The 15,095-nt window shown below is 38.3% G+C and overlaps 1 protein-coding gene across 2 annotated transcripts in view; it reads left to right on the top strand.

The window, feature by feature from the left end:
• Positions 1–15,095, top strand: part of ERCC8 (ERCC excision repair 8, CSA ubiquitin ligase complex subunit) — a 58,816-nt gene that overhangs the window by 22,882 nt on the left and 20,839 nt on the right. The window contains exons 8-10 of one of the 2 annotated variants that reach the window (XM_039544243.1): positions 1,557–1,660; positions 3,970–4,094; positions 8,299–8,496. In XM_039544243.1, coding sequence (XP_039400177.1) covers positions 1,557–1,660; positions 3,970–4,094; positions 8,299–8,496 — 427 coding nt within the window. The remainder of the gene's footprint in view (positions 1–1,556; positions 1,661–3,969; positions 4,095–8,298; positions 8,497–15,095) is intronic. The other variant, XM_039544244.1, reaches the window with a different exon arrangement.

The following is a 15,095-nucleotide window of genomic DNA, read 5'->3' as shown; positions in this document are numbered from 1 at the left end:
GTTTAGGTTTAAAGAAGAGGGAAAGGAAGCTCTACTTTTTTTTCTTTTTAAAACCTCTATTAGTGGTGCTTGATGTGTATCAAATCTTGTAGGCTGTTCAGCGACTACAATGAATACATTTAAATACATATATTTTCAGGTAGAGAGTCTCTTAAGATGAATGCAAAGGTTTGAGTTCCCAGGGAAGTTACTCAGATTTACTAACATTCAACCAGTACTGACCCCAGAAGTGAAAAACACATTTAACCAGATTCTCTGAGCTTGACATAAAGCATTCAGAGATCCCTCTGCTGGGAAGAAAATTTTCTGTAGCTGGTTACCTGTAGCTCCTGTTGTTTTCACTATAATTCAGTATACCTGGAATCTGTGAAGCTACAGATGTTTACACTTTGCCTAATTTTAGCTGAAATAAAAAAATTGGAAAAAAACAAATTTTGGCTAATTTGGAAGTATACTGTTATAGTACAGCTGTGCATTGTCAGGTTGTGAACCTAAGGAAACTAGCCACTGCTGTATCTTTTGCTTAATATTTCCATTTTAAAAAACATGTTTTCCCTACTGGCTACATTGAGATCGTGGATAAGCTACTCTTGACTGTGTCCCTCTGCTCACTTTTTGTGACTGTACACTTTTTAAAATTATAGGAATCCGGAGAGAGACAGATTCTTGTAAACGTCTGACCTATCTTCAAGAATAGGGAAGATAAAGCCTATCTATAAGAGCTGCAGAGAAAATTGATGCCCCAGTATTTTGTATCTTATTCACTCAGGAATGCAGAACATTTTCTTATTGTAAAATTTTGTTGTTAGCTGCCTTTTTCTTTGGGGGGGGGGGTGCGAGTGAAATCAAGTAGACTTTGTGTCACCATAAATATGCAGTATATAAAGTGGGTACAATTTGGGGTCTCTCTTCCAGAACAAATGTGTGTTTTAATATTCTCAGCTGAAGATAAAATATGCTGCTGCCTTTATTAATCCAAATCTATTTTTACCCAGAAAACGTTGTTGGAAATACTTGGTACCACTAATTCATAAGCAAAATGAAAAGCTGCTACTTTCAGTTGGTGCACTGCTGCCTTTTCAGCATACATTCAGTGTGCAACATTAGCAGAAGAAAACTGAGGAGAAAAAACAGCAAAGCAAATAACCTGTTTCTTGTTTACAGAATAGGGACACAATTAATCTTTTCCTGCTTTTATGCTGTTATTTTTAATTACATGGGCATATTGTTTCTCCAAGGACTAGGTAGACTTGTATCTTGTTCCTTAGCATTTTTGCCACCACATTCTATTTGTTATTGTACTTGTACAATATTATTAACAAGTACAATAATATTGTACTAGTTATTCAGAGATTGTGTTGATGAGCAAGAAGCTCAAAGTCTGCCTTGATGTCCACTCTGCATTCTCATTAGCTAGACTGTGATAGCACAAGATGCAAGTCAGGGCAGAATCCAGCCCAAAATGGGAACATCTACTGGACCCATAACAGCAAGAGATGGAGATGTTTGGAGGCAGTTTCTCTAATTAATAAAGTCATACAATTTATTTTTCTTAGTGCTGACAGTAGAGTAAAACTCTGGGATGTAAGGAGAGCATCTGGATGTCTGATTACTCTTGATCAGCACAATGGGGAGAAGTCAAAAGCATCCTCTGAAGCAGGTAATAAAGAATATATTTATAAAGGAAATATGATAGTGGTGATATGCTACATCTTTACCTAGAAACATTTGTGAATTTCATACCATCACAGTTTTTAATGCAAGAAACGACCATTGTGATCATCTGGTATGATCTCTTGCATAACACAGGCCATAGAATTTCAGCTGTTAACTCCTGCATTAAACCCAGTAACATGGGGCTGAAATAGAACATATCTTTTTAAGAGGCATACTGGATGAAATCTTGGCTCTATTTGAAGTCAATGGGAATTTAAAGTTTTCAAATAATGGAGAATTGACTACATCCCTTGATAAGTTGTTCCAGTGGTTAATTACCCTTACTGTTAAACAATGTGTGCATATTTCCAGTTTGTTTGTCTAGCTTCAAGTTCCAACCACTGGATCTTGTTATGCTTCGGGCTTTTAGATTAAAGAGCTCTCTATTATTAGATAGCTTCATCTATACTAAACAAGACGTGTATTAATTAGTTATAAAATTCAAAATTTATTTTTAACTTTGCTTAATGATAAATTATGTGTTGCTCGAATACTAACAAAGGTGCTAGGCCCTGGAATATACTAAATATGCCCTGGTTAAAACATTAACATTATTAACATTTTATACGAAAGAAGCTAAACACAATTTCTGCACTTGGGAAGCAAACTAAATTAAAGGAACAGCACTGTACTTTAAATTGTAGTTCAGAAATTAGTTTGGATTAATTCTGGATCAAAGTTCCGTATACTGGGCAAACAAAACCAAATATTAGATCTCATAAAGCAGCTTCTGAAACGAAAAAGGATGTTTTATTTAAAAACAGACAAAATAAAAGACTGAGTCTGTAATCCTAATCCTGAAAAGATTAACTCGTGCCTAAATTTAAACACTGTGAGCAGTCCCATAAATTGGACTAATTACAGTGTGTAAAGTTAAGCATGTAGGATCAGAGTTTTATTCAGGAAAATACTGATGGTGGATTTATACATAAAACAACATTTGAGTTTGTTTTGTAGGCTGTGGTTTAACATGCTGTGTCATGTTCTCTGTTGCATATATAGAATATTAATGTTTGGTTTTGAGAGTTAAAAATGTCATTGACGCTCAAAAGTTATTGAAATGACCACATACTGGGAGATCTAAGAATTTCTTTTTAATTTAGCTTACAACTTTTGGGTGCCAACAAATGGACTTCTGTGTACATTGTCTTAAAATGGATTAATGAACGTACAAAGATCGATAACTCAGAGAGGTGCCAAAAATGCCAAAGACAGGGGAAAAAAATCTGTTCTCTTGGATGATTGTTTTATGTTAGAAATTTAAACACACAGTTAATTCCTCTGCTCCCCACTTGATTATTTTTTTCTTCTCTGGAAGGAAGAATTTTGAGGTGTGTATATAGTTTAATGAGAACTGTTAGGTTTGTGGTGTTTTTAAAATAGGAACTGAGGAAGAAATTGTGAACAATGGAAGAAAAAATCAAGAGAAAAATTTGAAATATTAGGTCAGAACTGTAAAATAAACTTAGCTCATTAATTTCTTCAAAAATATTTGCAGAGCAAGTGAAGCAGTTTTAACAAAGTAAAATGGAAGCTCCAAATTACAGACTTGGGGGCGGGGGGGGGGGGGAGAAGACTAAGTATGTGCAAAAGACTTCTTCACATATATAAAAAATGTAGATGTAAACAATCTTTGTGGCGGGGTGCTACAGAACAGATCATTGGACAAATAGGCTTTTACATCATGTTCACAAAAAGCTTATATTTTATGCTGTAAAAGAGAAATATATTTTTATTATAGATGGAAGAAAAGCTGTCTACAGAAACACTTGTAAACCTTTAAAATGGTGTCAGATCCTACATTCTTTCTGCATCCAAAACAACCATTAAAGTCAGTCAATGTTTTGCCAAAAGTTCAGGATTGGGTCCTTTTTGGAAGTCGTCGTTAGCACTTTATAGTAACATCAACAGTAGAGCAATGTCATCTGAGCATTGTGATATCTGTAGAAAGTGAAAAGGGCATTGAAACTTCTGTATGTTTACTCTCATTTTGAATGAAATATGTTCAAATGCACATAATACATTTACCATATAGAACCTAACATATAAGGAACTTCATCACTTGGTATCAAAATCCAAAGGTTTTACAATATATATTTCATAAGAAACTTTGTTGCTTTCAAATAAACATTTATGTATTCTTGAGTGAAAGTTGTTTGAATATTTAAATAGTGCATTCAGTTCTACAGGTGTACAAAATAAAATAGTAAATTTTCCCTAAAAAAACTGAACAGGCTCATATTTTTCTGACAGCAAACACTGCTCATAATGGAAGAGTTAATGGCTTATGCTTTACAAGTGATGGGCTTCATCTTCTGACTATTGGTACAGATGACCGGATGAGACTCTGGAATAGTTCCAGTGGGGAAAACACACTGGTAAGGTTTTAAATACCTTCCGTTGCATTTCTTGGTTACTTTTAAGAGGGTAATAGACCAGTGGTCCAGTTATGATACATAATTTTAGCTTTGGAAGTAAATCTCGTGCTGGACACTGCTGCGTAATCTCAGTTGATCTCTGTATTTTTAATCAAAATAATGTATTTTCTATCATTTTGTCCAGTGAAAATTAGTAACTAAGAGTCTGCATGGCCCACCAGTTTGAAGATGAGACTATAAAACCATTCATTTGTGACAGTAGCTCAAAGCCAGATCAGGCTGGCAGTAACCAGAAAGAACTAACATCTGTTGGCAGCTTGTCTGAAATAAATTTGGTTCTCAGTCTACTTTTTACTGGGTGGATGTCCACATCACAGACTGAATAAGTATGGAGACTGAATTAATCTCTTGTCAGTAGGTGTAGCTGTTTCCAAAGAAGTTTGACACACACTGGGAGAAGTAGGCTGCAGCTAGCCCTCTTTATGCAGCCCGGTGGGCCCGTATTGTTTTCTGCGTGCTCCCTCTCAACCGTTTTAGCCACTGGAGGGCCACTTCTCATTGGTTCCACCCATAGCGGATCCTGAATGGCCTTTTTAGGTAATTCCTGAAGGCCATCTCCCCACCCTCCACCCCGAAAGGACACCTTCGTGTAGATTGCACCAAGGAAGTGGGTCATCCAGTAGGGGATAACTAATGCCTGGTATCACAGATCACAACAACCTTTCAGTATGGATACAGATTATATCCCTTCAGCTCTCTATTCTCCCTGCCCCCAGTGCTCTCGTGCCTGCTTTAAACTGCTTCTGCAGCTTCTCCCTAGAGAGGATTAGATATACAGTCCCAATGAAAATACAACTCTAGTAATGTAAAATTAAAGTTTCAGAACACTCTAAAAACATTTGATTAAGAATTTAGATGAGTATAAATGGCAATCCCCACCCAAAAGTACAAACTGAGGGCCAAATCCTGCTCCCATTCAAGTAAATGACAAAAAACTCCTGTCAGTGGGAATAGGATAAGCCCGAAAGTGAGCGTTAAAAACTGGCAGCATCTTCCTGTTGGCAGGGGTTGAACTTGCTGGGAAGAGATTAGTGGGTTCCTTGTGAGGCAAAATGGCTCAGTATCCCACCTAAATATTCTAAGGGTATGTCTTCACTGCAGCATTAATTCAGCACCAGCATTAATTGATCGGCAACAGGTTCTGAGCATCTGGTTTAGCCTGGCCTGAGTTTGGGCAGCCACACTGCAAAGGTCATATCTGAGTTACCAGTACTTCCCTTTGGTGCTACATTTACCCATGTGGGTTGCTGAGACTTCTAGGGGCATATCCCATGCTGCTTTGTGCTACTATAAGATGACCTGCTTATGATTCTCTCCCAGTGAATTGTGGGAAAACTTGTCTGTTTTTCAGGGCACATTGTGGGGAATTGTGGGATATGTGATTTAGGCTGCATCCTCATTGTAAAATGAGTAGGTTACCAGCCCAAATTAAAGCCTTGCTCAGGTTTTAGCCTACAGCCCCATATAAGCAATCTGGCCCAGACTGAAAGCACCACTACACTTGGTTGAGAAGCTTTTGCCCATGGATGGGAAGGGGGTGAGGGGCAACACCTGAGTAAGAGCCCAAGTGTTAACTCTGCTGTGAAGACACCCTCCAAAGGGAGGTGGGAGTGTTTCTCCAGAGAATGTATATAAAAGGTGGGCTGAGAAGCTCTGAGGTAGGAGCCCTGGGAGTAGCGACGACTAAGGAGAAGGCTTAGAGCTGAAACTGGTCTTTGATAATGCTGTCAAAATTCCAGAAAGAGGGTGATTTTTGTCTTTCCACAGCTTGTAGGCTTTGTTATGGAGCAGGTTGAGAGAAGCATTTTCTCACAGTGTACCACAAGAGTTCCTCTGGATTCTGAGTAAATATTGGTATCCCTTTTGAGTTGGCAAGGAGAGTTTGGCTTATAGAACTAGGTTATCTTCTTATTGGGAAAGAAATGAGTGAATGCAAAAAGAGAGAATATCTAAGTATTTGCGCCCTTCAATAGGGATTTTGATTACAAAAGCAGAAGAAAGTTTACCACTTCTACCATTCTTTGTGTGGATCCCACTTACAGTGTACCTTGCATCTCATGTGCACAAGATCAGAATTTTTGACCAGCAGTGTCTGTTGGGGCTGCATCTGTGCCCTGCATGATTTCATGCTCTCCCATTCGAGGGAATATAGGGCAGCCGATCTGTGGTGGGGGCTGGTAGCCAGCCCGCGGCCAAGTGTGGCTCCACTCCCAGCCCCACCTGCAGCTAGGGGCGAGGGCGGGGCCAGGAGTGGAACCACACTGAGGTTGGGGATGGGGCCAGGAGCCAGGGACATGGCTGAGGTCAGGGCCGGAGCAGAGCTGGGGGCAGGGAGGGGCTGGGTGTCACTCCCTTCCCAACCCCAGTGGTGGCTTGCCCACCCCCCTTCCCCCAAAGGTTCCATCGCACCTCTGCCTTAAGGTTAAAGTTCTCAAGTCCTCTCCCTCTCAGCTTACACAAATGCAGCCAGTCAAACTCCATTGACTACAGAGGAGCACCTTTCAATGTCCCTCTGGTCCCAGCCACAAACTACCCTGCAAAGGCCCAGCAACACCTTTAATCTGAGCCTACTGAGCTCTGATTGGCTGCTTCCATGCACACAGTGACTTAATTTATCTAGCTCCCGCTCCCCCTCCCTCTCAACTTCTGCATTATGGAGCAATGGTAGCTACTTTATTATAGTTAAGAATGTGACTCTGTTTTCATTATTCAAGTTGGATTTCAACCCTCCTCTCATTTCCATGAGTGTGTGGAAATATTTTTTTAACCTGAAATTTCTTATATGTGAATTCTGGCCAGAAAAGAAATGTTGGGGAAAAGGAAGTTAGAGAAGTTATAGTGTGTGTGTGTGTGATTTTTGTTTTGTATTTTTGAGTTACGGGACTATGGGGGGGGGAGTGATTATTTTCACATTTGGAAAAAAAATCATCTTTATATTGTCATCTATAGAATAGCTTGGTTAGAGATTCCAGAATTGTATGATTGTTTCATTAATGTTATTTAAGGTTCGGTGAAAATTTTTGATTTAACTATGAAAATATGAATCTCTGAGAGTCATACGTTTAATGTCCTTAGAAACTTCTTCATAGGCTTGCAGAATATATAATCTTCCATGGAATAATCTGAATCTATTAACTTCATAAGCCACATGGTTCTGGTTCAACAATTTAAGAAGTGTCTACAGACACGCTTGGTGGAGCTTTTAATTTCTGGAAGGTAAATAGTTCTGGTTCAAGGAATGTGCAAGCAATTACTTGTAAATTCCATGGGGAAAGTAACTGGTTTTGCATCAGAAGGCCTGCACAGAACTCTTTGTTCAGCAGTGATTTTACAGAGAACTGATTATACGATTGGCAGTAACACCAAAGAGCCTGTATGCATTAATTTAAAATTCTAGCATTTGGTTTTAAATCACTAACAAATTATAATGTCAGAGAAATCCATTTACTTGACTTATTTTTGAAATATTTGACACACTGCCATTATGAGGGTTAATCAAAAATTTAAACTACTATAAGAAATTCCTAAACAAAAAATAATTGAGATAGTTATGGATAAAAAGACATATACTTGAACTTAAAATAGCCGTATTGAGATGTTGGCCTTTGGAAGAAATTAAATGTTTGAAAGTCAGATTTAAAGTTCCACAGTCTTAATACTGGCCATTATACCATCCCATGAATGCTCTTACTAGTAACCATCTTCCACTTACCAACCAGAAAATGCCATCAGCATACCTAATCTACCCTTTTGTACTTTATGTTGTGATCTTGAGCCACCTCCTGCCCAACACATATCACCTATCAATCCCAGTTGAAACCCCCCTCACTCACCTGTTCAGAATGAGAAGAAATTAGATCTTTTATACTTCAAATAGAGTACAGAAACGACATTGTCCCATATCTTCTACTCAGCACAATTTATCCTATTCATTATGATGTTTTCATTAACTTTGGAACCCAAAACTAAGGTGCATGCATTTGGGAACCTCAGAGTTGTGTTAAATTCCAAAGTAGCAGGATGCTTGCATAACCATTGCTTTTTTGAGAATTTAACTAGTAATTTTAAATTTGTTTTAATAATTTAAACCACAAGAATTAGCTTTGTATAATACTAGCTAACTGCTTAATCGTGCATCCTACAGGTGAACTATGGGAAAGTCTGTAATGAAAGCAGAAAAGGACTCAAATTCACCACCTCTACTGGCTGTGATCCAGAATTTGCATTTGTACCATATGATAGCACCATTGCTGTTTATACAATCTACTCAGGAGAACTGATAACTATACTTAGGGGACATTATAATACTGTTGATTGCTGTGTATTTCAGCCTAATTTTCAGGTAAGTGAAGTATTTAAAAGAATTTAGAATGTTCATAAAATAATGAGTTCATAGATTTTTAAAGCCAGAAAGGGATCATCACATCATCTAGTCTGATCTATATAACATAAGCCATAGAATTTCATCCAGATACCCAAGTTACTTGACTCATTATAGGAGTATGTTAGCTATCTTCTCAACTTGATTTAGAAACATCAAGAGAGGGAGAATCTACCTCTCTCCTTAGTAGTTTGTTCCAGTGGCTATCTAGTTAATCACTCTCCCTGTCCAAAAAAAAAAACCAAAACCCTTTTTGTAATTTTAATTTGTCTGGCTGTAACTTCCAATCATTGGTACTTGTTCTGCCTTTCTCTGATTAGATTAAAGAGCTTTTAGTATCTTTTATTTTCTCCTTGTGCAGCTATTTTTACAACATAATTAATTTACCTCTTGATATTTTTGTTAAGGAGCAATCTGTTTAGCTAATCAAGTCTCTCATTTAAAGATATTTTCTACAGCCCTCAAATCATTTTTGTGGCTCTTCTCTGCACTCTGCAAAATATAACATCCTTTTTAAATGGGAACAGCAGTACTGGATGCAGTATTCCAGAATCAATCTCACTAATGCTGCATACAGAGGTAAAATTAACTCCCTACTTTTCTTTATATAAAAAAGGATCACATTAGCCATCTGCCACAGCATCACACAGGAAGCTCATGTTCAGTTGTTTATCCAGTATGATTTCTAAATCCTTTTCAGAGTCCCTGTTTTCCAGAATATAGCCTCCTATTCTTTGCCTCCTTGAATTTTGGTACAACCTGAGTACTCTTCCAGTTTTCTCCAGTGTTCCAGGATTTATTGAAAATTAACATCAGCAGGCCAGAGATCTCATCCACCATTTCTTTTAGAAGTCATAGATGGAAGTTATCTGGGCCTGTGGATTTAAAAATATGTATCTGTGGTAGATATTGTTTAATATCCTCCTGAGTTATTAATATACTGGAAAATTAGTTCATCCTTATGTAATATGAGTACATCATTCTACTTCTTCCCAAATACAGAACAGAAATATTATTTGAAGACTTCAGCCTGTTCTGCATCATTATAAACAATTCTACCATCTCCATCTAGCAATGGGCCTGTACTATTATTAGGATTTAATTTGTTCCTAATATACTTAAAATAAAAATTGCTTGTTGTCCTTAGACCTGCCAGGTATGGATTTTTCTGAGAGGTCTTTAGCTTCTGTTATCTGTGTTCTACACCTCCATAACTTCCAATTTTATATTGCTTGCTGTTTATTTCCCCTTTTCAAATATGTTTGTTTATATATAATTTTTAATTGTTACCTTCACTTCCTCTCTTAACCAGGATGGGCTTTTAATCATTAAACTCAATTAGCCCTTTGGAATCTCCACGTATATATACTACTGGTTGGGCTTTGTCCTCTCTTTGTCCATGAATGTCATGATCATTGGTCCCTAGAAAACTGGATGGAAAATTGGTGGCTATCTATTCATCTTTATCCATCATAAAGAGATCTAAAATAGTTACCTGACATTGCTTACAATACCTTCTTTGAATTGTGGTTATATATACCTACCTTCAAAGAATGGTGTCCCGCTTAATTCATATTTATATATCACTGTGAGATACTGGGAGTAAAGATGCTACAAGTACAATATTATTATTGGCTCAAATTCTGCTTAAGCAAATGTCCCATTGACATTGATGAGATGAAGTATTGAGGACTGCAGGATTTGGCCCATTATTATAACTGAGGGGTTTGGATGATTTCGGAAGCTGTGCGGAGGAAAGCCTGGTTGTGAAATCTGCTATGGGAGTTTAGTGTTTTGCATTTAGTATCTGGTATTCAGATAATAAACATGATTTGAGTTCCTGACTCAGTCAGGAGTAGAGACAGTGTCTTGTCTGTAAAGCACCATGCAAACCTAAGGAACAATATAAATAAGGCTATGAATCTGTCATAGGTTCCATGATTTTATGAGACCTCCATGGCATCTTGAAAATTCCAGTAATTCAGCTTTGGGTAGTGGGGCTTGCTCTTCAGCTTCAGCCCTGGGCAGCGGGGCTCAGGCTTGGCTTCAATAAATCTGTGATTTATTATTTATTGCCTACATCCTGTCCGTGACTTTTAATAAAAATACCTGTGCCAAAAACATGGCCTTAAGTATAAAGTGAGTCCCTGATGTATCAAGAATTGAAACTTCATTGGAAAATTTAGCTGCTTTCTTCCTGAGACCTTGCGTTTTTGTACAGTAAGTATCTATGACAACTACCTACAAAGGCACTTGATGACCTGCCCTGATGTGGCAAGTCAGTAAGTATACAGAAAAATTAAGGTAATTACAAATTAAACAAGGCTTATGTGCATTCTGTGTTAGGAATTCCCAGAATTACACTATACTGTGCCATAGACGTGCATGGTGCTTTGCAGTCTACATATTGTTCTGCTCTTAATTGACTCAGGAGCTCAAATATGTTTATTTGTTTTGTATTAATAATTATATTTAATGTAAACTGTAGGCTAATTGAAAACCATATAATCCTTGGACAGGAAAGCAAGACAGAATAGTTGTAATGCTCACAGTAAATGTAGTGATGTCCCCATTACACTGCTCAAAGGGAAGATTGTTGGGGTTTTTTATTTTTTTAAAGCCTTAGTAATGATCTACACTTTACTATAGACTAAAGTGTTTTATTTCCAAATTTGTTTTTAAGTATATAATCTGTGAAAACAGTACATGCAGAATATCCACAGCTGTACACAAATCCTAGTGAGTTAGCATTGTTTATAATCTTTGAATACATAAGGACTGACTTGATCTATAATATCCTTAAAAATTGTGTAGAACACTTAAATGCACTGTTGGCAAGATTAAAAGATTCCACGTTAGTGTCTGTATAGCACAGCATATACCCATTAATCATTAAAAAACAAAAAGAAAAAAACTGTTTTGCAGGTTCATCCAGAAAATTTTAGGATCCAGAGTATCTTGCAAACGCTTACATGCACAACGTTACGTGAATAGTCCCATTGAGGCCAGTGTGACAACTCACATTGAGAAGTTGTTCATGTGCACAAGTGTTTGCATGACTGGGGCCATAGAATGGGTATCAGGTTTTAATCAATACAGCCTGTATTGGAACTTATTTTAGATATAATATGAAAAGAGAGCCTTTGGAAAGAAGGAACAGTGATGATCCATTTTAGGTACCAATACGTTAACTTGCTATTTTGAAGGCATCATAGCAGCTCCATAGCTAAGTGTAAAAGCCAATGCTTCTTTAAGCAGAATTTATATTATTAACTTAAATACAAAAAATTATACATAGTATATTTCACTCCAGCTGTTTAAACATGCAGCATTTCTTGTCTTAAATGTGCTTTGTGAAACATTAGTAACAAAAAATTAACAGTTCAATAACTGTTCGGAGACAGTACCTTATATAAACATCCTCCTATGCTATGCATCAGTATAAATAGCAATCTGGAAAATACCAGAGTCCTTTTAATAAAATGCGAAGAAATTGTAAATTCTTCAGGGCAGGAACTGTCTGCTACTCTGTACAGTCTAGCACAATGAGGCCCCATTCTTGGTTGGTCCTTAAGCAGTAAGATAATAAACATGACCAGCAATAATAATGAACATGTTTGATTTTTGCCTTCCTAACATGATACAAGCCTCAGATTATGTTCCTATTCTTTCTTTTCTCACCCTGAACAAAACGAGATTTCTCCCACCTCCTTACTGCTCCCATAATTGCACATCTAAAACAGAAATGTGCACAGATTATTTCCAGTTGGTTACTTTTTTTAATACATTGTTATTAGTAAACAAATAAGATGAATATCTGAACCCCTAGTGGCATCTGCATAATTGAGATTTTGTCTGTATGGGGAAGGTGGGGGAGTTTAATCCACAGTTTTTTGATGGATGTCAGGTAACACATTACATAAACTGCACTAACAGCATGCGTATTGGATGGCGTGCCTTTTTTCATTGCACATCATTGTGTATATACAGTGGTGGCTTACTGCATACTAAGGGTGTGGCATTCTTGCAGGGTATTCTGTGGTTCTGTGCTTTGCTGCTGAGTAGTGTGCATTCTGAAATTTTTCTACCTGTGCATTGTGGGATGCATAGCAAAAGCCAGGCAAGTTCAAATTTTTAAAAAAAAATCCCGTTTTTTCCTGTCTCCATCCTATACTTAATTTTTGGCTGGGCTAGTGCCATTTTCCAATTTTTGTCAGCCAGTATGGCCCCAGTAATGCTCCATGCTGGCAACAGTGAATGAACAAAAGCTGCTTCAGCTGTGTTTCAGCATTCAAAGCTAGATGAATTCAGTTATGGACTTTCCCCACCGTACCAACAATCAGAAGATGTGGCAGCAGCTGCTCCTCTAACAGTAGCAGAAATTTCAACAGCAGAGGAAGCAGTACGAGGAAGAAAAGATAGACACCAAGCAATTGATAGTACAGGATCGATTCCTGGAGCAACTTCACCCTGTGCCATGCTGTTTGGATTGGTTGGAAAGATTGTTATGCAGATCTGGGATGACCAGCAGTGGTGAGAGAATTTCCTGATGGGGAAGGCAACCTTTTTGGAGATATGTGCTGAGCTATGAGGAGCTGCAGTGGCAGCATACCATCATGTGGTGCCACATATTTGTGGACAAGTGGGTTACTTACCATTGCCGTCTAGAAACTGGCCACCCCCAAATGCTGCCAGTCTGTAACCAGCCAGTTCAGCATGGGGATATCGGCTGCTGTCATTCAGTTATGGACATATGAAAGTCCATAACTGAATTCATCTAGCCATGGAAAAGGTTCTGTTGCACCAATTTAGAAAGCTTGGTGTAATGCTCAGGAGATTATTGGTGGCTTTGCATAAGTCAGCTTCCCAAACTATATTGAGGCAATTGATGGGACCCATGTGCCTATTCTCCTCCTCCTCCCCCGGCCAAATCAGGGATCAGAATTTATAAACGGAAAGGGGTATTTCTCCATACATGACAGGTTTAGAGAAATAAAAACAGGGTTGTCTGGAACGGCTCACAGTGCTAGTATCTTTCAGAATTCAGCTGCTTACCTTAATGGAGAAAGGAACGTTTGCCCCCAGGAGCACTATGGACATTAATGGAGTTGGCATTGCTCTGGTTATCCTGGGAGACCCGGGTTATCCTCTGCTTCCTTTGTTAATGAAGCCATTCGTGGGCTGCATGGACAGAAGGAACAAACTGTTTAACTACTGCCTCAGTAGTTGCAGAATGATAGTGGAGTGTGCATTTAAAAGAAAGGTGATACTGTTTGTGGAATAGGTTGGACACAGCAGAAAAAAAATGCCAAAAATTGTAGCAACATGTTATATTTTGTGCAGTATTTTTAGAGTAAATGAGAGAGCCTTAATGATAAGTGGGAGACTTGGGCATAGCATCTTGCTCAGCGGTTTAAGCGACCAGCAAGGCATCTAATTTAAAATAGAAACACTCAGGGCAGTTCTGTCAAGGATGCGTTATTCTTAATTTTGAGTCTCAGGACTGTGGGGGTAGCATGGATTGAGAGCAGCTCAGTGTTTTATGGACAGAGGAGATGCAACGTTGTGGCCAACCTATTTTACCTTGTGTTTTTGCTTAGATACTTTGTAAAACCTTATGTATTATATAAAATGTAAGGCTTTTCTGTGTAAAATGCCTTGTTGACTCCTTATGAAGTTTTTAAACTTTTTGTTGTTAAATGATATATTGTATAACAAACAAAAATAAACCTCTAAATGAAACAATAATAAAACATTTTAAATTATGTAACAATAACAATCTATTGTCCAACGACTATAAGTAAACTTGTAATTAAAACAATAGTGAACCAGAATACCAAAGTGCAACAGTGCAGTTCTGGGCACAACACTAGGGGTGGAGAGGCTTAAAGTCATAGGTGAATATACATTTTGCATTTATCTCTTCTTGTTTGTGAGCCTTCCGATATTTAGTGGTGAGGCTCAAAGGTATCAGGAGAGCTACAGGGCTCAAAAGAGCTGGGATCCCAGGTGCAGCTGTTCTCAGTGCCCTGTGAAGGGAATGGCCTCTGGGAGCACTGCTGCGGGGCACAGTGGGGATAATATTGTTGTTCCCAGTAATCTCTTTTGTCTAGGGGCTGCATAACATGGCTGGGTGTGAGGATAGCAGGCAATGCAGACTGTTCACCAACAGCAATGTACACTTCAGCAGGGCATTCTGGCTTTGTATTGCCTCGGCATTTCCCTGTCTTTTTTGGAGCTGTTTTTGTCACGGCAAGGCTGCCCCTGGCAACTGCCATACTGTCATTGGCCACTCCCACAAATCTCTCTCTAGCGCTCCCTGTCTGTCTTTCTCTCCACCCTCAAATACTGTCTGCACCGCTCTGCTAATTTGGGGGGCAAGGGAGTGTTTTGTTTGGTGTTTTTGTGGTACTGGGAGGAACACTGCAATGAGGTCCAACATTTCATCACAAATTTTCTGATTTTTTTTTCCTCCTTTAGGTTAGCCACCCTACTCAGTCCCTGTCCTTGAGGGTCTGGCCAGTGTAGGTGCCATAGTTGTGGAAGTATTAATAAAAATC

Source organism: Mauremys reevesii, linkage group 6 (assembly GCF_016161935.1).
Source record: "Mauremys reevesii isolate NIE-2019 linkage group 6, ASM1616193v1, whole genome shotgun sequence".
Taxonomy (NCBI): domain Eukaryota; kingdom Metazoa; phylum Chordata; order Testudines; family Geoemydidae; genus Mauremys; species Mauremys reevesii.
This window is presented reverse-complemented; position numbering and strand designations above follow the sequence as displayed.